Source organism: Eptesicus fuscus, chromosome 20 (assembly GCF_027574615.1).
Source record: "Eptesicus fuscus isolate TK198812 chromosome 20, DD_ASM_mEF_20220401, whole genome shotgun sequence".
In the NCBI taxonomy this organism is placed as follows: Eukaryota; Metazoa; Chordata; class Mammalia; order Chiroptera; family Vespertilionidae; genus Eptesicus; species Eptesicus fuscus.
In genome coordinates this window covers 36,828,917-36,851,275 of record NC_072492.1, presented here as the reverse complement: position 1 = coordinate 36,851,275, position 22,359 = coordinate 36,828,917, and the positions used below count along the sequence as shown (strand labels likewise).

General features: G+C 52.8%; 2 protein-coding genes across 2 annotated transcripts; one reads left to right on the top strand and one right to left on the bottom strand.

Moving 5' to 3' along the window:
• The first annotated feature begins 4,292 nt into the window (after positions 1–4,292).
• Positions 4,293–7,674, top strand: PPY (pancreatic polypeptide). The gene is made up of 4 exons (XM_008149542.3): positions 4,293–4,307; positions 6,916–7,106; positions 7,298–7,372; positions 7,537–7,674. The coding sequence occupies exons 2-4, from the start codon at positions 6,916–6,918 to the stop codon at positions 7,559–7,561; spliced, it is 291 nt and encodes a 96-aa protein (XP_008147764.1). The 5' UTR covers positions 4,293–4,307; the 3' UTR covers positions 7,562–7,674.
• Positions 7,675–10,472: 2,798 nt separating this feature from the next.
• LOC114234372 (circumsporozoite protein-like) lies at positions 10,473–12,996 on the bottom strand. The gene is made up of 3 exons (XM_028157157.2): positions 12,977–12,996; positions 11,035–11,213; positions 10,473–10,915 (listed from the first exon to the last, which is right to left on the bottom strand). Exons 1-3 carry the CDS (start codon positions 12,977–12,979, stop codon positions 10,696–10,698), a joined length of 402 nt encoding a protein of 133 aa, XP_028012958.2. The 5' UTR covers positions 12,980–12,996; the 3' UTR covers positions 10,473–10,695.
• Between the last annotated feature and the right edge of the window lie 9,363 nt (positions 12,997–22,359).

The following is a 22,359-nucleotide window of genomic DNA, read 5'->3' as shown; positions in this document are numbered from 1 at the left end:
TGTGTCAGTGGGACAGGAGCAGGCCCCAGAGCTGGGGGCTCCATCAGGCAGGGCCCCTGGCCGGAGAGCCCCTGGAAGGGGACCCCCTCACTGCCTCCTTCATCCAGGGCTGTCAGTTCTGCCCCCCAATTCCTCCTTTGCTGCCAGCTGCCTTCTGTGCTGCGATGTGAGCAGTGACCCTGAGACCCCACGCTCTTGTGCAGGACACAAACTGAATGCGGGTACTCGGGGGCTTCCCTTTCAAGCAGGCATCAGGGCAAAGCCTGAGAAAGTGTAGCCAAGGTCGTGGCAGAAGCAGGAGGACGGGGAGGGAGCAGACTTGGGCCTGTGACGGACAGGCAGGACCTGACCGGACCGATCTGGGGAGTCTGTCAAGCGAACGAGATGTCACGAAGGTTCACAGGCCCCCGAAGCCCACGGGAGGGCCCCATTTAAGAGCTCTTGTCATAGAGAAAACCTCCATCTTGGCCCGTGGTGGTTTTTAGGAGCCCCGGGTTGTGGGACAGCAGTTTCAAGAGGTTTCCCTGAATAATGTCAGAATTGGAAGCAGCAAAACCCCTGCGGCAGGGGCAGAGATGGCTGAGACTGGGCTGCAGTTTTTCTTTTCCTCTCTCTCTCTCTCTCTCTCTCTCTCTCTCTCTCTCTCAATATATTTTTATTGATTTCAGAGAGGAAGGGAGAGGGAAGGAGACAGAAACATCAATGATGAGAGAGAATCATTGATCGGCTGCCTCCTGCATGCCTCCTACTGGGGACTGAGCCTACAACTCTGTCATGTGCCTTTGACCAGAATCGAACCCAGGACCCTTCAGTCTGCAGGCTGAGGATCTTATCCACTGAGCCAAACCGGCCAGGGCTGGGCTGCAGTTTCAAGGGACCCCAGCGCTGGGCAGAGGAGAAAGAGCAGAGTGGGTGGAGAGGAGGCAAGAGAAAGTGGACAGAGGAAAAGGAGGATGGAGGCCAGGAGGGCCATGAACAAACGCCAAGGATCGGTCAGTGCCTGTAGGGGGTGGGGTGGCCATCAGAACAGGCTGCAGGCCCATGTCCTCCAGGTGGGGGCACCCCACTATGTCCTGTAAGAGATGAAAAGTCGGGGTGCAAGGGGTGTCAAGGTGAGGCCCCAAGACCCTAGTTTCTGTGCATCTGGACAGGGCCTTGGCCTCCCTGGGAGGCACCAGGAGGGCAGGAGTTGGACTGTTTTTTGACCTCTCTCTCCAGTCACCCTCCACCCCCTCTCTGATGGATGACACAGACTGTCACTGCTAATGGCTTTCTGTGGAGTCCTCAGAACTAATGAAGCTGCTAACAATTCAGTAAATGCGTCAACACCACTTTATCACTCTCCCCACCCCACAGCCCCTCCACCAAGGCCATGGAGCAGGCCACAGGCTGCGTGCGCAGGGACTCACGGGCTCTGGGGACACGGAATGGGGTGGGGGATGGAGTCTGTCACTGGAGCTGGGCAGGGGAGGTGTGGCGAGAGACGGGGGAGGTACAGGGTGAAGGGGGAGAGGAAAATATGTAGAAAGGGAGTTGGTGAGAATGGTGGGGAGAGATTGGGTGAGAGGGGAAGGGATATCTGGGGATAGGGGGCGAAGTTAGGGTCCCCCTCTGCACCAGACACTGGAGTGCAAAGACAGGAAGCCCCAGGCTGAGGAGACTACTGTTTGGATGGAGAGGGAGACAGATCTATCCATTATGTTCGTTGTCAAAAGAAGCTTATGACACAAGCTTTATTGTTCCCCTTTTACAGTCAGGCTCAGAGAGGTCAGGCAACTTTCCCAAAGTCACACAGCTGAGAAATGCAAACCCAGAGCAGTCTGACTCCGGAATCCAGGCTCTTTCCCACTATCCCTGGTCCACAGATATGTGGAAAGGGAAGAACAGGTTACTCTGGGTTTATATGATTTGTCCTGTTCACGGAATTACTTGGTTGGGGGTAGAGGGGCCACAGCCTCCTTGTGTCTGGACTCTGGACTTCAAGAAGGCCTTTGGCAAAATCTCCCCTGACGTCCTGTGGACACAAGGTGATGTGTGGGGAAATGGCTCAATGGCTGGAAGAATTCCTAATTAGATGGGGCAGATTCTAAAGCCAGTCCATGGCAGAACCGAGGGAGGCAGTGACTTAGGACTGTGGGGCTGGCTGTCTTTGGTTCTGTTCTGGTTAACATTTTCTTAATTACCCAAAGAAAGGGAAGAACAGGTTACTCTGGGTTTATGAGCAATAATGCAGGTTACTCTATCCACTGAGCCAAACTGGCGAGGGCTGCACACTTGTCTTTATCCTGTGACCCCCAGGGGTCTCGGGTGTTCCTTTCCTAGTCTCAGCCCTCACTCCATCCTCAGCACTGCCCAGTGGCCATCACCCCGTCCTGAAGGGCATGGGTTTGGGCAGGGGGAGAGGGGCCACTGTCACTTCCCTTTAGCCCACCTGCAGGTAAGTACTTGGTACTTCGCTAAGCTGGGCTCCAGGGCAAGCCCTGGGAACTTATGAAGATGAGCGAGAGCCAACCATCACTGTTCCGGACACGGCCACACTGTTTAGAAATCACGTCCGATTGTCGCAGCATCCGGAGAGGACCCAGAAGATGAATCTGTTGTTTGCAAAGGGGGAAAAAGGAAAGCTCTAGGTTCCGTTGACATTGTGAAGTGCCTGTCACTTCTTCGGCAGTGACAAAGCTGTTTACAAAACGACAAATGGCCTCAGCACTGGAGTCAATCCCCAGATCCACCATCTGTCTGTGGGGGCTGGGGCCTGACGAGGACAGTGGCCAGAACACGTCCCACCCGGCTACAGTCCTGGGGGAGCTCAGACCCTTCCAGCGACGGTTGGAGCCTAGCGCCCCCTGGTGGCACGCTGGCCTCATTCGAGGCCCCACCTGGGACCCACGACTAATTCAGCTTCCTTCATTTGGGAAGTCAGAGCCCAGGACCAGAGAAAGGCAGGGGCGTGTGGAGACAGAACCACCTCCAGATCTGCTGTGTGGAAAGGAAGTGGTCGGGGGAAGCATTCTTGTTCTTGTTGCCGGAAATCAGAATGGAGAGGAACAAGCAGAACCGATGCTTCCTCACTGCCTTGAGCAAAACCAAACCTCAGATTCCTGTGGCATCGCCTCCCGTCCTCACGCCTCCTGCCCCAAACTCCTAACACACACTTTCCGGGTCTCGATCTGGGACAGCAGGACTTCAGGGGCGACAGGTCCTTTGCGTCCTTCTCAGGTTTCTGTATGTCGTTCAGGCACAGCCCGCTGCTGTTCCTTGGCCTGGGGCGGGGAAGGGACACAGAGCAGGGGAGACTTGGAGGCCCCTGGGGCTGGGAATCCAGGCCGGAGCTCAAGTCCTAGACAGCTGTGTGATCTTGGGCAAGTGTCTTCGCCTCGGTGAGCCTCATGTTTCTCAGCCAAAAAGGGGGGAATCATAGCAAAACTTTGACAGCCCCACTTAGAAAAAGAGAGTCCAGATTTTGGAGTTAGACTTTACTTCAAACCCGGAATCTACCACTGACCAGTTATGTCAGACTTAATGGCTCTGAGCCTTAGTTTCTGAATCTGTAAAATGGGTTGTTGAGAGCGTTCTGGAAAATCCAAGGCTTTACAAATGATGCTGATTTTTATCACTCAGCCCCCTGGGGCTCTGAGGTGGCTACCAGAAATTGACACCCCCAGTTCTCCAGAGCCCAGGCCCATCAGTTCTAATTTGCATCCTATACACCAGCCAGACAGTGGGTTTCTCCTTCCCCGGGGCCCCACTCCTTTTCATATTTCCTAGTTTCCTGAGGCCCCTCCCCGCTTCCCACCTTGCTCTAAGAACAGACTGGAAAGGGAGTCGGAGTCTCATCCCTCACCCCTGGTCTCAGAACCCCAGCCTCAATCTTCTCCCCTGGAAGAATTCGTTGGATGCTTTGGGTTAATCCTTGGGAGGGGGTGCTGTTCCAAGGCTTGCGACCAGGACCTTTCACTCATCCTGAGGTCCCGGAACCCCATCCTCCTTGGACCAAGCCTGCTCTTGGTGCCCAATGGCAGATGGGGGCCCACAGGAGACTGACTGTAGTTCACTGCTGAGTGTGGCACTCACAACACTGCCCTGTCCCACCCTTCCCTGGCCCCAGTGAGCTGGCTGGCGTTGCAGGTACCCGGGAGACCGCCTGTGGGAGGAGGGTGTGAGGGCTGGGGAGTGAGAGAGGTTGACAGAAGGCCAGAAGGCGGGGACTCTGGGGGGCTGAGGACTATAAAGGGGCAAGGCGGAGAGCAAGGGCCGCATCCAGCCTGAGGCAGGTACCTGCTTGGCCGGCTTGCTCAGGACTCAGGGTGAGTGGGCTCAGCCTTCCCCAAGGTCTGGGGGATGCCCTGGGTCTAGGGCCTGGGATGGGGGGGGGAGAGAATTGATGGTTTGCAGGACTGGGGGCCTCTGGAGACCTGAGGTGCTGTGTGGGTCTGGCTCTACATCTGGACAAATCTCACACCCTGGAAGAGCAGTCTGTGACTAGAAGATTGCAAATGTGCGTGGGGAGTGGTTGGTGGTGGCTGTGAGCACAAATGTGTGAGTGACTTTGACCTTGTGAGTGATTGGGACCCGTGTGTGTGTGTGTGTGTGTGTGTGTGTGTGTGTCCGTGACTGTTGGAGACCGGGTGTAAGCTGACATGGTCCTTGCACCCGAAGGGACCGACAAGGCTTGGTCCCCTACCCATGCAGTGATCTGACTTGTTTTGATGGCACTTTCCTATTGCCAGCAGAATGAGAATGAGAGTGACCTTTCACAGCTTATCAGAAGTCTGTAACTATTTAGTGAGAATTTGGCTTTCTGCTTTATCTTAGAGATTAAGAGGAACAGAGAGTACATTCCTCTGGACTGACCTCCCATTCAGTATTTGTGTATAAAAGGCATTACGCAGTTAATAAAGTGGCTGCAGTCCGTCGATGACCTGCAGTCCTCCGGACCCCGCTTTTCTGCCTAAATTTTCTCAATTCCCACCTCCCTACCTCAGCCTGGTTTATCCGTCAGGCTGGCCCTGACAATTGGCACCCAAAACCAGGGACCTGAGGACTTGGGAAGCACAGTGAGGAACTCCTCAAGGTAAAGAGTGCACTCGATAAGAAGTGAGGAGAAATGTTTGGATAGTCGGGAGTAAAGCAGGGGACAATGAGAGTCTAGAGAAAGTGCCCTTTAGAGGCAAATGTTAAAGTCTATGTGATCACAAAATCATGTTGTTTCTTGTTCAAATTAGAATCTTAGTTTGTATTTGAAATTTAAAATCTGTAATAAATGAAACTCCACTGCTGAAACCGTCTCTGGTGCAGAGAAATTCAAAGGTGGCAGGAGAGGGCAAGGCTATCTGCTCTCCCACAATAAGATTACTTGCAAAAAGATTACTTAAGGTTACATTTAAAAATGATAAGAGAACTCGAAGAGAAATTCAAATCTTGGCCAAATTGGGTGCTAGTTATTACTTCAGAAAGCGAAAAAGAAAGAAAAAATTTGAGATCTGTCTATCTTTTAAGCATGAAAAGAAATTCAGCCAGATCTGTTGCTAATGCTTCCCCCGAAGTAAGCAGGATGTGGGGGAAGGGAGAGACACGTAGAGCTCCAATATAGAAGCCCACTCTCCCAGTATGCTAAAGAATGTGGTAATTTACATTCAAACAAACCAAACCTAGTTTTCCAGAGCCACTGGCAAATAAAAAATAAAGTTTAAATTTGCCTCATAAAAAACCTAGAGGACAGAATTGAAGCTATTAATTGATTATGTCTTATAAAGTATAAGAACTTATTTTTGAAAAAATAAAATATTGTTTTATATCTTAAGATAATTATAAAATATTATAATATTTGAATCATATATATATATATATATATATATTTGATGGTTTTTTTTCCATGTTAAAATTTCAAGGCCTTAACAGAGATGATTTTTGGAAAGCTCCAAGGGCCCAGAGTAATACAAGAAATGTATTCTCTCTTCTTAAAGGAAATCTTTTAAAACAGATCTAATATACTTGAAGTTACATGGAAAGCCTTGTTAAATAAGAATTAATAGATATTTTTAAAAAATATTGTAAAGGTTTTAGCCTCTAAGAGGTACAAAAATATGGCTAGGACCTTATCTATACAAAAAGAAATTAACAGCCAGTTTGAGATTGAATTGCCATGGCCTAGAGCAAAGAATATCCTTACATGATATTATTCTACAATGTCATTATAATTTTTGATATTTTACAACAGCATATTGTACAATTATCCCAAACAAACTTACAAACTAATTCTTTGAATGTTTGACAGCAATTTTAAAAAGGAGTTGAGGCCTCTTGGGAAGGCACTTGAGCATTCTATATTGGCCTCTCTTGCCCTTTTTGTTTTAGTAAATGATTTTAAGAGTACAATAGGCTCTTTCTATAATTGAGTGACATTTATTTTGCCAGATTCGATTAGGTTTAAGTCCTCGGGGCGTGACCATCTATATCTGCATGTCTCTCCCTGGCCCGGGGGGAGGGGGGGGGTAGCGAACCTCAGGCTATTGATGTCTGTCCTTTGGCTCATAAATTCATTCTGTGTGTCCTGCCCTGTAGGTGAGCAGGAGCACACTTCTCACCAACCCCTTCCCTCCAACCCCTACCCCACACCTGCCTGCTCAGAGCCATCAGGCCCTGGGCCTCATGCGTCCTGTGCCTCGTGCCTCCTGCCCATGTCCCCCTTCTCTGCTACCTTTTCTCCTTTGCGGAGGTCCGGGCTGAGCTCTGGCTGCTGCTGCTACGGAAGGAGCTGTCTCTACTTTCTGAGGCAGTGTCTAGGCGGTGGGGTGGCCAGGTCCCGGCGGCTCTTTGCTTCGCCCTCTGGTCCCCAGGCTTGGAGAAGTAGGTGATGGGCGAGGGGGCTGGGTGGGTTCTGCCTCCAATGCCCTCCCACTCCTTGCTCCTCAGATGGCTGCTGCACGCCACTGCCTCTCCCTGCTGTTCCTGTCCACGTGTGTGGCTTTGTTGCTGCAGTCACAGCTGGGTGCCTCGGGGACCCCGCTGGAGCCAGTGTACCCAGGGGACAACGCCACCCCAGAGCAGTTGGCCCAGTATGCAGCTGAGCTCCGCAGATACATCAACATGCTGACCAGGCCCAGGTGTGTACCAGAGGGAGGGGGAGGGGTCCCAGCTCCTGCCCCTTCCACATTCTTGGGAAAGCAGAACCTCTCTACTGACCAGGCCTGGGCCCGTGTGCCCCTGGAGGATGGTACCCAAGGGCAGGCAGGAGGCAGGTGGGCTGGCACCTGGGCGCAGTGCTTGCCTGCCCCAGCTGCCTCTCCCCTCCCAGATATGGGAAAAGAGACAAGGAAGAAACGCCGCTGAACTTCTTGGAGTGGGGAGCCCCCAACAAGGTTGCCCCCAGGTAGGTTTGATTCCCCGCCCTGTGTGCCAGCTCCCTGGGGCTGAAATGGGGGTGGAGGTGAGTTGGGGGGATGGGGGGAGAACAGGGGCCCAGGGCTTGCCTGAGGTCTCCTGAGGGCATGAGGACTGCCCACTCCCACTGCCATGTCTGCCCTCTCCCCACAGGGAGCTCAGCCAGATGGACGAGTAAGCCACCTCCTGCCTCCTCTGACTCCAAGGGCAGTGCCGGCCCAGATCTCCCCTCCACACCCTTGGCTCTGGCCAAAGCTTGCTCCCCACTCCCACACAGGCTAAATAAAGCAAATCAAAGACATTGCCTCTCTCTGTGTGTCTCTGTGGACCCCTGGTGTGATCAGGAGCAGCCAAAGGCAGGAGAGAAAGGGGGAGGGGCGGAGGGGCAGGGAAAGAAGGGTGTTAGGAATGACCAGAACATCTATGGGGTCATCAGAGCCATTCAGCTCAGCTCCACTTCACAGAGGGGCAACTTGTGGCCCAGAGGGAGGCAGCGGCTCCCCCAAAGTCATTCAGCCAGTGACGTGGCACGCGAGCTTGAATCTTCCATTTCAGCACCTTCAGACTCTCCTGATCATTGGCCCAATAACAGCCCTGTGCCCAAATGTACCCCCACCAACTCTTTCCTATAGTTTAGTGTCCTTGGCATGGGGGCAGGGGTGACAGCCCAGCCCAGAGGAAGGACTGGAGCAAAGACAGTCAGTGGCTGCATGATGGCACCAGAGCTGCCCTCCTCTGGGCAGGTCACTGTGCATGTCCAGTTGGAGCATGTAAGGGGATTCTAGGCTCAGCAGAAGCCTGGCCCAGGAGGGGGACTGTGAAGGGGAGGGGTCTGGAGATGGTGTCATGTGTAGATTGTTGGGAAAAGGAGCCTACTGTGTGCCAGGGTTATTTAACCCTCACAACAACCCTGTGAGGATGATAACTGTTATCCTCACCCTACAGAGGAGGAAACCAAGGCTGAGAGAAGTACTGCAGTTTGTCCGAGGTCCTGCCGCAGACGGCATTCTAATAGAGGGATCTAGCATCAGCGGCAGAGTCTGCAGGAAGCCACCACTTGCCAATACTGTCAGTGCACCAAGGAACTCGGAAGGCCGATGGACCTTGTGCGTTAGCAGGGCTGATGCTAAGCATCAAGTGATGAGATAGTGGTGGCTCAAGGCAATTCTCTAACCTGATAATCTTTTTTACTGTGTACCAAACTTTACCTTTGATATGCCTGCATGCATTGCTAGAGGGCAAGATGTGTATCTAAAAAGGAATAAAAAGCAGACGGGACCCAGTCTTGGGGTGTCTCTTCAAGAAAGAGGTCTCCACCTGGCCCCCCATGCCTTCTAAATTCGTATTTCTTGTATAGCATTTTCATTTGTGCATCGGCCCCTCCTTCAGATCCTGAACCCCGCTGCAAAGGTTGTGGCAAGAGTCAGATGAGCCTGTGTACAAATAGGAATCTGCCACTTCCTGTCTGTGTGTGTGCTTTTGGGCAGGGATATAACCTCTCTGAGCCTCAGATTCTGCATCTGTAAAATGGACAGAACGACAGGGTTGTAGTGAGCATGACATGGAATAATGCATGTGAAACATTTAGCATGGCCCTTGACCCAGGTAAATGCTCAGTAAATGGGGGCTTGCAAGGGGCAGACTTGCAATGTAGCCATCGGCCAACGAATATGTGGAAAGACTGCAGCGAGATAACATGCTCTTCAAACGTGGAAGGAGTTGGGAGAGGCCCATGGGAGGGGCTCTGGAAGGCAGGCTTTGGGGGACTCTAGGGAATATCCTTGAAGAACCAGAAATTTGGAAAGAACTTGTCCTGAGAAGTTGTGAACTCCTGGGCGTAGGAGCCATTCAGGAGGGGAGGGGAGGGGAGGGGAGGCCGTGGGGAATTCAGGTTCCAGGGAGTGGGCTAATCTGTGGATTCCACATTGCAGCTCTGGGAGGGCTCAGAAGGGATCCTGCACCTGGTGTGTGTGTGTGTGTGTGTGTGTGTGTGTGTGTGTGTGTCTGAGAGGGAAGGGCTTGTCTCTCCCCCTTTCCTGGGCTAGGAGCACCTGTGGGTAAGGGAGAGTCACGGGGGTAGAGGTGAGAGGGAGAAGTGAGAGAATTAGAACTTTCCTGGTTGCTGGAATGGCTTCTCCTGCCCCTCCCCCCCACATGCTCAGCCTGCAGAGATGGGGGCCTGTGGGTTTGGTGGATGAGGGGACCCACCTTCCTGGGCTCAGCACCTCACACTGACCCCACAGCCATGACACCACATCATGTTTCCCCTCCCGTCTGGCTGTGTCTGGGGCAGGCAAATGACCCGAAAGTGGAACCAGGCCCTAAAAGGCCAAGGGCTGGAGAGGAGGCAGCTGCCAGGCAAAGGCATGGCTCAGGCTGATTGTTAAGTCCAAGGGCGTGTCTGGGAGGGGGGCTGGTTTCGGCAGATCAGAATTTGGGTCTGGATGATGGAGCCTGAAGTCCTGCCCCGGAATTTTCTCTGGCAGCTACGAGGATGGGTTCTGAGTAGGGAGAGGTGTAGACACTTCCCAGTATCAAGAATTAGGACCCTGCCCAGGACACACCTGTGAGTTGGATCTGCCCCTGCCCAGGCCTCTCTGATGGCCACCAGCTTCCGGAGGAGAGTGCCACCCTCTCACCAGCTTCCCGGGAAGAGACCTGGCTGGGCTCCCACCCCTTCCGCTGCTCTGCTTGCTGCCAGTGGGGTGGAGAGGGTCCCGGAGGCCAAGGCAGGACCTGATGCTCTACACACTAAGGGGCTGCCGCTTGTCCCTGTACCAACCCCGATGTCCTGGGCGGTCATGGAGACAGGGCCGCCCTGCTCTGTGTAGAAACTTGGGGTGGGGGTTTGGCTGAAGCCCCTCCTTGGAGGTTGCTGGAATGGGCTTCTCTCACTCTGTTCTGCCTCCCCTGGCAGTGGGGTATGTGTGAGAGGTGGATGGGCTGCAGGGAGCCGCAGGGAAGCCCCTAAAGCTGAGGTCTTTTTCTCAGCAGGAGCCCCAGGGTCCCCTCTCCCTTGAAGGACAGTAGATTTCTTCCTGTCCAGGGCCCACAGTAGTCGCGGAAGCAACAGACATTCTATTTCTCTTTATTGTTCTCATTGGGGGGGTGGGGGGGGATGGGAGGAGTTAGGGCCCCTCTCATAAAAAATATAAAGGAGACCGGTGGGCGCGGAGACTTGAGTCGGGCATCTGGAGGTGAAAGCCCAGCCTGGGGACGGAAGTCCCTGTGGCCCAGGTCTTCCTCCCGGTCCCGCCCAATCTGCCCCCAGTTCCGAGGCTCCTGCCTGGTGCCAGCTGTGCCCAGGCTCTCCTACCTGGGACCGTAGGAGGAGGTCGGAGGGCAGGGTTGCGTGGCGTTCCGCGGTGGGGGGTTAGTGGGATTCAGCGGTTTCGCGGGGTTCGGTGGAGGGAGGTTTGTGGCGTTGGCTGGTGGGGGTCTCCTGGCATTCAGTGGTGGGGCTTTTGTGCTGTTGTCGGTTTTCTTGGGGTTTTTAACGTCTTTAGATTTCTTGGCGTCCTTAGATTTCACGCTGGAAAACACGTCTTTGCAGAAGTCTGGGGCTGCGATGCGCAGGGTGGGAGGGGTGCGGGCAGGTGGCGTCCGTTTCCTCCGCTCTCCCTCCCTCCCTCCCGCTCTCTGCCCGCTCACCTGCTGCTGAAGAGCTTCTCTAAGTACTTGCCGACTTGGCCGAAGGTGCTCAGCCAATAGGCCGCCCGGGGCCCGCGGGGCCGCTGCGGCTGCAGCTCCTCCCCCAGCGCCCGCTCCGGCAGCTGCAGCCCCGCCAGGTACAGCAGGGCCAGTGCGCACGCGCAGCGCAGAGCCGGCGTCTGGAGGGGGCGGGGCAGACAGAGCCGCGGCGGTCACGTGAGGCCCACCGCTCCGACCCTTACGGGGTAGGTGAGCTGGGCGCTGAGATCCAGGGACGGGTCTGCCTTGGGGGCGGGGGAGGGCGGCGGGGGGGGGGGGTACACACGTTCACGAGCGTCGTTGGGGACATCCAGATGCCCCGGCCCAATGGTGACCCCTAGACTTACACAGTGACGCCCACAGAGTACCAGGGAAACCGGGACCAGGAGGATGGACTGTGAGGCACGCCCTGAGATGGACACACACACACACACACACACACACACACACACACACACACACACACACTCACTCACACACACACACACACACTCACTCACACACACACACACACACACACTCACTCACACACACACTCACTCACACACACACACACACAGATGGACACACACACACACACACTCAAACACACACACTCACTCACACACACACTCACTCACACACACACACACACACTCACTCACACTCACACACTCACTACACACACTCACACACTCACACACTCACTCACACACACACTCACTCACACACACACACACACACTCAATCACACACACACTCACACCCACACACACTCACTCACACACACACTCACACGAGGATGGCACAGAGCCGTTGGTCAGCGCCCTAACCTCACTGACCTCTCTCATAAGTCCTTGCTCACCCTACTTCAGCCTCTCCTGCCTCCTGGCTGTTCCTTTAAAATGCCAGACCGGCCGTTCTCTTCCTGGAAAACTCTCCAGATATCCTCATGACCAACTTCCTTGCCTCCTTCAGGCATCAGCTCAAAATTCAGCTTCCGGTGAGCCCTACTCTGACACCCTTATTTTTTTTTTTTAAGTTTTTATTGATTTAGAAAGAGAGAGAGGAAGGGAGAGGGATATATAGAGAAACATTGGAAAAAATAAATAAATAAATCCTTTAAAAAATAAAATAAAAAAAAAGAATAATTTGGAATGAAAAAAAAAAAAAAAAGAGAAACATTGATGAGAGAGGAACATCATCCATGGGGATGGAGCCTGCAACCCAGGCTTGTGCCCTGACTGGGAATCAGCGACCTCTTGGTTCCTGGGTGGATGCTCAACCACTGAGCCACATCAGACGGGTGGGCCTGAACCCCTATTTAAAAAATTGCAACCTATCCATTCATCTTGCTCTACTCCCCCCGCCCCTACCCCGCTCCGTTGCACCTTCTAACTTACTATATTCTGTGCTTTAAATTGTCTTTGTCCCGCCAAAGTGCCCCCCAACCCCATCCATGTAAGCACCATTATAGCTGGGCTCTTTGCCCCTTTTATTCACTGATGTATCACAAGAACCTAGAACAGTGCCTGACACTTAGTAGTGCTAAATAACACATGTTAAATGAATAATTACTAACACAGTTACATACACCTACGTGCGCACCCCCAGCCAAGCACAGAGAGTTTTGTGCCGGCACACACAGCAGCTCACATATTATGATGCCCATAAACATGATACGACCTTCCCTCCCCTTCCCTGAGCCCCTGAGACAATTCTCTCTTGACCAGAAAACCCCCTCACCCCACCACCCAAAGCAGGGACAGAAAACCCGGCAGCTGTCCTGGCCGTGGGACTGGCAGAGGGGGCTGCCCTGGCCTCAATCCTTCATGCCTTTAATGCCCTGGGGAGGGGCATCTGGTGCCAGCATCCATCCCCACGATCGCGGAGAAGACAGCGGACAGGGCCCACCAGACATTACCATGGTGCTGAGCAGGTGCCGAGCAGCACAGCAAAGGGTCTCTGGCCAGGACCTCCGAGGCCCTTTATATTCCTTCAGTTCTATGTCCCTTTCCCTTTAAGGTCCCACCCCCAGCTTTGACCTCCTTCTCCTGCCCTTATGTTATAACCTGGGAGTTGGGAACAGGGAGAGGGTGGGGGTGGAAGCACATGGACTGCTAGCTGTCCTGACCTGGGCACAGTCCCTGCCAGGGGTCCAGAGGCGTGGGTGGCAGAGGTGGAGGCACTGGGGAGTAGGGTAACTTTTTGCTTCAAGTCTGCAGATACTAAGGAGGAACCGACACTGGGGTTAAGAGGGGGCTATGCTTTTCCCAGGGGCCTTCTCTCAGCATTGGGAGGGGGGCTCTGCTGAGAGACCAGACCTTCCCATCCAGCTGGATCCAGGGTGCCTTCTTTCCCCGTTGAGCTGTGGTGAGGCCTCAGCACCCTTATTCCTCGCCTCTAGGCCCGCTAGTATGGGGAGGGGGTGAAGATTTTCTTGGCCTGCCTCGCATGGTAGAGCCCCTGATGGTTGAGCTGCAGAGCTTCAAAAGGTGGTGGGTCCTGCTGCTTTTCTGGGGCAAGGTTATGAAATGGGGGCTGATACTTTTTCTTGCCCATCCCACCCTCAGAAGGGGCTCAGTAGGAAAAGTAGGGTCTTCTGGGAAGGAATCCTGACTTCACCATTTTCTGACTGTGTGACCTTGAGTAAGGGACATTGTATCCCTGAGCCTGTGTCCTCAGCTGTGAAATGGAGCCGATTGCGCCTATAGCACGAGCGGTTGTGAGGACGGAGTCGGATGCTGTAGCTGAAGCCCTTGGGCAGCTCCTGGCACCTACTAGGTGGTTAACATGTGTGAGCCCCTCCACTACCGGGTGCACTCTTTCCCCCCACCTTTAGGGAAAGGAGTGCGAAACTCAATGTCAGTGCCACTGAAGTGAGACCATTACTGCATTTCCATGGAGCCAAGAATCTCCAGAGAAAGAAATGAGATTTTTATGATAAAATTCCACAGTATAAGGTGGAAGGAGAGATCTAGGGGCCAGTGCACCCCAAATCCCAACAAACAGGCTATACTTTTATTCCAGTTAGGCATGAGTCCAATGCTGATGCCTGCGTCCCGGAAAGAGTTCAGATGATGTGCTCCTCTTGCCGCTTTGGCCGTGAGAACCCCAACTTCGTAGCTTGACATTTAAAGTCCTTAACAATTTGTCCTCAGCCACGAAAAAACACCCCAGAAACCTCTTAAGTCAACTTCATAGAAGTACAATTTACACACAATAAAAGCTGCCCATTTTAAGTATACAGTTGGGTAACTTTGACAAATTAGTACCCACCACGCAGTCAAGGTACGGAACAGATCGCCCCAGCAAGTTCCCTCCTGCCCCTTTCCAGTTCACCTGGCCCCAGGCGACCGCTGATCTGATCTCTATGGATTCCTTTGGCCGGGTTTAGAACTTCTTATAAATAGCATCAAACGGTCTGTTCTTTTTCTGCCTGACTTCTTTCACTCAGCACAATGCTTTTGCCGTTTCTCTGTGTTCTTAGACGTGTGGGCCATTGTGCCCTTTCATTGCTGAGTTGTAGTGTTCCTTCGTGAGGACAGACACCATTTGTTTGTCACGCCCCTGTTCTCCATGTTTGTTTCCACCCATTCTCTTTAGCTACACTTCCTGCTGTTGTTCCTCCCTCATTGTACCTGTCCAGCCTCCACCTGTGTCACTCAGTGGTCTCCTGAGTAGTCCTGCACTTTCACCGCCCCCGGCCTGTGCTCGTGCTGCCGCTTCTATGTCGGATGGGCTGCTTCTACTCCTCTGCCCGGCAAAATCCCACAGTTCTGGCAATTCCCCTTCTGTGAAGCCTCCCTGGCCCCCTTCCTGCCTGGCCCTGGGCTCCTGGGTCTCTTGTCAACTGCACCGTACTTGATAACCAAGTCTCGGGAAATGGAACCTGCAATGTTTCTTAGAGCCCATACCCTTGTGGCTGGCTCACGGATGTGAGCGTGGGGACATGCCAACAGAGAAAGGCATGCTGGGAGAGCACCTCCATCTACAGCTTTGGTCTGTTCTGATGTCCCAGAAGCAATGTTAGTGAGGGCCCAAGCAGATTCAAACTGAGTGGGACTGCAACCAATTCTGTCCATGAAGGACACGACTTTTGTAATCAAGCTAGTTCACGCTTTGCTGTCTGTGAGTGGCTGTTTTCCCATAGAAAGCAGTTTCCTAGTGGTTTGAGTAGTTTGCAGCTGGCTTTCCAAATTGTTGCTACTTATGCCTTTGAAAGTGTCCTCGACAGACCAATTTCCAGTGCCCCGAGTGCCGTGGCTTGTCTGCAGTGGAGAAGTAGCATCATCAGGAAATGAGCTCCCATTTCTCCCTTTCAGCTTCTGGTCATCCTTCTTAGCTTTCCTCAGCTCCACATTAACCTCTACGTGGTGATACCTCATTTCTGTACTCGTTCTCCTTGTTCTTGAATCTGTTAAGGCGGGCAGCTGGTGAGTTAGCATTGTCATTGGTGGACATGGCTGTGAGACACAGGGAGGAAGCTACACAGCGGGCTCCGGCGTCCTCAGGAGACAGTGCAGGACACACGGGCTGTAGTTAGGCTGCTCTGAAAACGTCCACCATGGATGACCCCGAAGACGGTGTTAAGACCACCCTCAGTTTTGACATCAATTGCAAGTTCGGGGGTTCCTAAGACTACCATTAGAGCTGATAATTTGCTAGAAGGACTCACAGAACACACTGCAAGCTGTTATGCTTATGATTATTGTTTATTACAGCTAAACGATACAGCTTAAAGTCAGCCAGAGGAACAGGCACATGTGGCAGAATCTTGGAAAGTTTCCAGCACGAAGCTTCCAGTTGCCCTCTGCCATGGATTATGGATAGCATTGCTTTCCCAGCAACGATATGTAACAATATGCATGAGTATTGCTGCCCAGGGAAGCCCACCTGAACACTGGTGTTCAGAGTGTTCACTGGGGCTCCTCACGTAGACATGGTTGACTGCCCGTATGGCTGATCTGTCTCCATCCAGCCCCTCCAGAGGTTGAGATGATACCATGTGACCCCCCCACTCCAAATCACATTGTTAGACTACCTGGGGTGACCCAAGGTCCCCTAGCAAACAAAAACACTCCTGTGAGCTTTGACATTCCACAGGCTTAGGGATTCTCAGAAGATAAGGGACATCTCTCGGGACAAGGTTAATTTCTTTACTCCACACATTCCTTTATAGCTGAATAATATTCCAGTGTATGGATATACACTGAGTGGCCAGATTATTATGACCACCTGCCATTTGTAAGCAAATTAGCCGTACACTGCATTGTATGGGATATGGAAGCCGAAGGCCTGTTCGAACACCTTTGCTGTCTGCAGTTACCAAGGTAAAACGTCTCCAATTCACACAGGAACACAAGGATTGGACAGTCGAGCATTGGAAAAAAGTCATGTGGTCCGATGAATCACGTTTCCAGTTGCATCATGCAGATGGCAGAGTGAGAATTTTGCGGAAAAAACATGAAAGCATGCACTCCACATGCATGAGTACAACCCTTCAAGCTGGTGGGGGCAGTGTTATGGTTTGGGGCATGTTTTCCTGGCATGATTTGGGCCCTTTAATTCGTGTGGAACAACGTCTGAATAGCACAACATCCCTAAGTATCATTGCTGATCAAGTTCATCCTATCACATTGATGGCGTATCCCAGTGGAGATGGCTTCTTCCAACAAGACAATGCGCCATGCCACGGTGCTCGTATTGTGCAGGAGTGGTTTCAAGAACATGAGGGAGACTTTACCTTGCTTAGGTGGCCCCCACAATCACCAGATCTCAATCCAGTTGAGCATTTGTGGGACGAAGTTAAAAGAGCCATCAGGCAGCTGGTTCCACAACCATCAAATCTCACAGAACCGGACAGTGCTATTCATCAGGCATGGTGTCAGATTCCTCACATCACATTTCAACATCTCGTGGAGTCAATGCCAAGAAGAATCGCCGCAGTATTGAAGGCAAAAGGTGGCCCAACGAAGTACTGATGGGGTGGTCATAATAATCTGACCACTCAGTGTATATACCACATTTTTATTCATTCATTCTTTAGTTGTAGACATTTGGATTATTTCCACTTTTTGGCTATTATGATGAATACTGCTGTGATCATTTGTGTACAAGTCTTTGTGTGGACATGCTTTCGTTTCTCTAGGAGTGGGATTTCTCGGGTCATATGAAAACTCTCTGTTTAACCTTTGAGGACCTGCCAGACTGTTTCCCACAGGGGCTACTCCATCTGCTCCCTGCACTCTTACTGAGCGAGGCCTCTCTCAGCAGGACCAGAGCGAGAACCAGTTAGCTGACCCTCGCTTTCTCTGAAAAACAAAATGCCAATAATTCCCAGACCATCATTTCTTTCCCCATCCTCAATTGAAGATGATTTTTTTGCATTCTTATTTTTAAAAAATATGTTTTTATTGATTTCAGAGAGGAAGGGAGAGGGAGAGGGAGAGAGAGATAGAAACATCAATGTTGAGAGAGAATCATTAACTGGCTACCTCTTGCACACGCACACCCCCTACTGGGGATCAAGCCCACAACCCTGACTGGGAATTGAACCATGACCTCCTAGTTCACAGGTCAACACTCAACCACTGAGCCACACTGGTCAGGCTGGGCCACCATTCCTGGAGGCCTATTCTTTTCCCTTGTTCTGAGGGGCACATTCATCTCCCTCTGCTCTGGGTTCCCTCAGCTCTACCTGCTGCCCGAGTGCCTTCCACATTCACAGACAACTACCTCAGGGGTCCTCTCAGCAGTCCTCACCTGTGCAACACACCTGCCCCAGTCTAATACCCGAGGGCCATGGGCCACATCTCTGCTGATGATCCCTTACACACACCTTTTTCCAGCCCTGGCTGTACATTGGCATCACTGGAAGCTTCCCAAGCTACTGTCATGTGGCCCCGCCCCCAGAGTCTGCACCACGCATTAACTGAGCACCCACTGGATGGCAGGCGCTGCGCCAGGTGCTGGAGTTACAGTGGTGGTGAGATACAGCCACTGTCCTCAACTCCACAGTAGTGGGAATGGGTATTTATTGGGTGGAATAATCAATATTTTAGGAAATACCTACCAAGAGGCCACCTCTTGTAAATTCCTGTTGGGAAGAAGAGATTTTATCTCCTATATCAGCAGAGTGGGAAGTTGTTACCTTGATGGAGCTGGAAGGGAATTTAGTAACTGAGTTTCTATGCCCCAACCTCCCATCTTACGGAGGAGAAAACCAAGGACAAATGAGCAAAGTTTTCTGCACTGGAGGAGGAAGGTGGTGTCTGAGAGCCAGAGGCTCTTGTATTAGGGCATCCCTGCCAGCTGCTCTTGGGATGGCGGAAGAGGGCAAGGAGGCTGCTTTTGGGACAGTTTTTCAGTCTTTATCCTCCAGATCAGCAATCTGATGTGGTACAAGGCAGGCTGGTGTGTGACTGGCTGGTGGTGATGATGGTGGTGGTGGTGATGGGTGGTGGTGGTGGTGATGGTGGTGGTGATGATGGTGGTGGTGGAGCGGGTGGAGGGGTTTCAGGCTGTCAGGAGGTTGTGAGGGGAGCAATCATGGCCAGGATAATTGATTCTCCAGAGAGGGTTTGATTTGGTCCTGGGGGGTAGGCAGAGCTCCCTGTTGAGGCTGGGATTAAGCGGGGGAGGTGCATCTTTTCCTTTAGAAAAGTGGTTTCCAAAGTGGGATGCACCTAGATAATCCTTTGGAGTGTAGTAAGAAAATATTGCCAAAACCGGTTTGGCTCAGTGGATAGAGCGTCGGCCTGTGGACTGAAGGGTCCCAGGTTCGATTCCAGTCAAGGGCATGTACCTTGGTTGCGGGCACATCCCTAGTAGGAGATGTGCAGGAGGCAGCTGATCGATGTTTCTCTCTCATCAATGTTTCTAACTCACTATCCCTCTCTCTTCCTCTCTGTAAAAAATCAATAAAATATATTTTTAAAAAAAAGAAAATATTGGAACTTCTATTTATAGTTTTAAATAATCAATTTAAAATTCTTTTTTGGTGTGTGAATTTTTAAAATACACACATTAGTTCAACAGCACAGATATAATAATACTAGAGGCCCAGTGCACGAAATTAGTGCGGGGGGGGGGGGTGGTGTCCCTCAGCCCGACCTCCGCCCTCTCGCAGTCCGGGAGCCCTCAGGGGATGTCCAACTGATGGCTTAGGCCCGTTTCCAGTGGGGAGAGGGCCTAAGCTGGCAGTCAGACATCCTTAGTGCTGCTGTGTAGGCGGGAGAGGCTCCCACCACCTCTGCTGAGCTTGCCAGCTGAGCCGGGCTTCTAGCTGAGCAGCGCTCCCCCTGGGAGCGCACTGATCACCAGAGGGGAGCTCCTGCATTTAGCGTCTTCTCCCTAGTGGTCAGTGCGTGTCATAGCAACCGGTCATTCCACCGTTTGGTTGATTTGCATGTAAGCCTTTTATTATATAGGATATAAACATAAAAATATATAGGCATCAAGGGTTCCAAACTTCAAAAAAATTTTTTAAATTTTTTACTGAGAAGTGCAGCCAATAGAAAAGGTTACCAGAATAAGACTGCAGGGGTAGGGGAGAGGAGTCGGAGGGGGTGGGTGTAGAAAAGAGAGACGCAGGATAGCTGTTGGCGGCCCCTGCTGGCTGTTACCAAAAGTGCAACATTAATACAGCTCCGGATCTACTGACATTCAGAATACCCACCCTGAGTTTTATTTCTCTCTGTGCCCTGACTCCCAAAGCTCTGGAGAAGCAGAGACACTGCCTTCATCCTTGTAACCTCTGGGACGAGGCAGGGAGGAAGACAGAGCTAATTACAGACCCCAGAGGGGGAGGACTCATCCCTCCACTTCCTTATCCCCACCCCACCCCACCCCCACAGGAATGGCAGCCCCTAACTGCCATGCATTGTGGACCCCTCAAACCGGCTTCACTTCCCAGATACTCTCTTCCCCACCAGTAGCACCCTCATTCCTTTGGGCCCAGCTTAGAACACTTACTGCACCTTTGTTATATCATTCAATTACACCACCAGAAAGTGTTTGCTGTCTGACACCCTCCCCCGGACTGTGAGCTCCAAGAAATTAGGAGTCACTGAAACTGAAGCTGCTATCTGACTCAGTATCACTGAAGCTGGCACTTTGTCTGGAACAGAATAGGAGCATCTTACTCTGCATCCAGAAATGCCACCCTCCCTTCACCCCAAGAAGGCACGTTCCTTCTTCCTCCTCCCAGGCTGTTGGGAGAATCAAACAACTTATAAGGTCCTGAACAGATGGGAGGGGCCAGCCTTTTATAAAGTCCGCAACAGAGAGATACTGTTGCCTGGCTAGTGGGGGAAGTGGCTAGTAAGAATAATGCGTTGGGCTCCACCTCCCTAGTGGGCCAGAATCTGGGATCTCGGCTTGGACTTAGGGACCCTGAATGGAATTGAAGCTGTGGGTTGCTGCGTAGTAATAGTTACTTGATTGAGAAGTAATGAATGTTTTGGAGGGATTCAGGATCCTTCCGCTTCCCAACCAAATGCAAACGGCAGAGCGATTTCTTGCCCAGAGATTGTCAGGTGAGAGTGGAGGGTAGCCTTCGTAACCGGAAGGGAACTTCTTCTTGAGTTGAATCAGGAGGATCTTCTGGCTTGAAGGCAGGGGAGAGAGTTGGGAGCAGTGTCTCAGGAAGCCTCTCTGGTTTGGGACAGAAGCCTGCAGCCACTCACTCTTTCTCCTCCCTCAGTAAAGGCAGAGGGCTTGCAGTACAGTGTGGCCGGGTTCTGCGGCTTTTGCCTGTACACCTATGCACGTGTGCCCTCTGGAGCTCAGGGCAAGCAGAGATTCCAGGGACCCAGGGACCCCAGTCTTCTCCTTCTGGGATGAATTCCCAAGTCAAACCCATTTCTAAGCAAGTTTTCAGGATAAATTCCTTAGCAGCGCGGGAAGTGGCTGGTCCCAGAGGCTGGATGCACTGAGCGAAGGGTGGTCAATGGGAGCTTCTAGCATGCGCAGGCCTCACAGTGTCTTTCACTCGAAGGTCTGGGGCGGAGCCAGAGGCTGGCGAAGGCGGGCAACCAGGTTTAACCCTTTATTGACTTCTTGAGATGGGTCTCTGTCGAAGGGTAGCGAGTTGCTTATTTCTGTATTCCGTAGACAGGGGTACGGACCAGCTCTCTGGTCCAGGCTTAAAATAGGGTCTCGAATCCCTTCGCGAGGACGCCCCCCGCCCTTCTTTTTTGCAAATTGTTCCAGAGAGTCCGGGGTCCAGGTATCCATCATTCGAGTCTTTAAAAATTGCCCCTGAGCCCGAGGCCCTGGCGGTGGGGGGGGGTGGATCTCTTGCTCTTTGGAGGCCTCCCTAAACTCCCCCTGTTCCCTTTCCCAACTGGAATGGAGGATAACGAGGAAAAGTGAGGCGCGCTCGGAACTGGAACACGGATCTAAACGGAGGGAAAGGGGCGGAGTGATCGTTCCCTCATCGTCGCCCCTTTAAGGGATCTCTGGGCGACGGGGGACACCAGTGGTACAGATCCCAGCTCGTGCTTCCCTGAGTGGGCAGGATGCAGGGGGTCGTGGGCTGTGCGATGTCTCTCCTACCGCCACCTCCCGGCCTACCCACTAGCTGCTCGGAAAGACTCCTTTCCCCGGGTTGTCCCGCGCCCCCTCCTTGCCCCTCCCGGTCTCCGCCCCCTCACGCAGAGGAGGCCTTGCCGCTTTAAGAGCCGGGGTAGCGACTGACAGCAATAAACGCGTAGTGCCGGGCTGCGCTGGAGCCGCCCGAGCCAGGGGCTCCCCCGCGCGCAGGTAGGCGACCCCCGGGCCAGCACCCACCTCTGTGTCCTCTGCATCCAGGCACGGCACTTGGGGTCCTATTCTCTGGGTCCAGTCTCCCCGGGCCCCGTCCCCCAGGCTCGCCTCCTCCCTCTCCACCCCCTGTCCCCCCTTCCTTCTCGGGTGCCCCTAGAGAGAGACCAAACCCCACTGCCCATTGTCACTGGTCCCGGCCCCTGCGGTAAAGGCTCCAAAGTGACCTCGGGCACAGAGGTGGTGAGCTGTGCGGGGACCGGGGGCTGCGCGGATTCGGGGGACCTCGGAGCCTGGCATTACGTAAGAACTGCGCTGCTAGCGCTTCCGGGGGTGGGGGCGCGAGACAGAGGTTGCGTGGGTTTCCGTGGCTCCCCGGTCCCCCTTGGGAGGCTAACACCTCAGTCTTCTCTGGGAGTAGGGTCCAGGGAAGGGGCGCGTTCCTTCTTCCTCCTCCCAGATTTTAGCGGGGGTGGGGGGGTGGGGGGGTGGGGGGTCGGGGTCAGGGGCCAGGGTTAGAGCTTGGAGATTTGGGAGGGG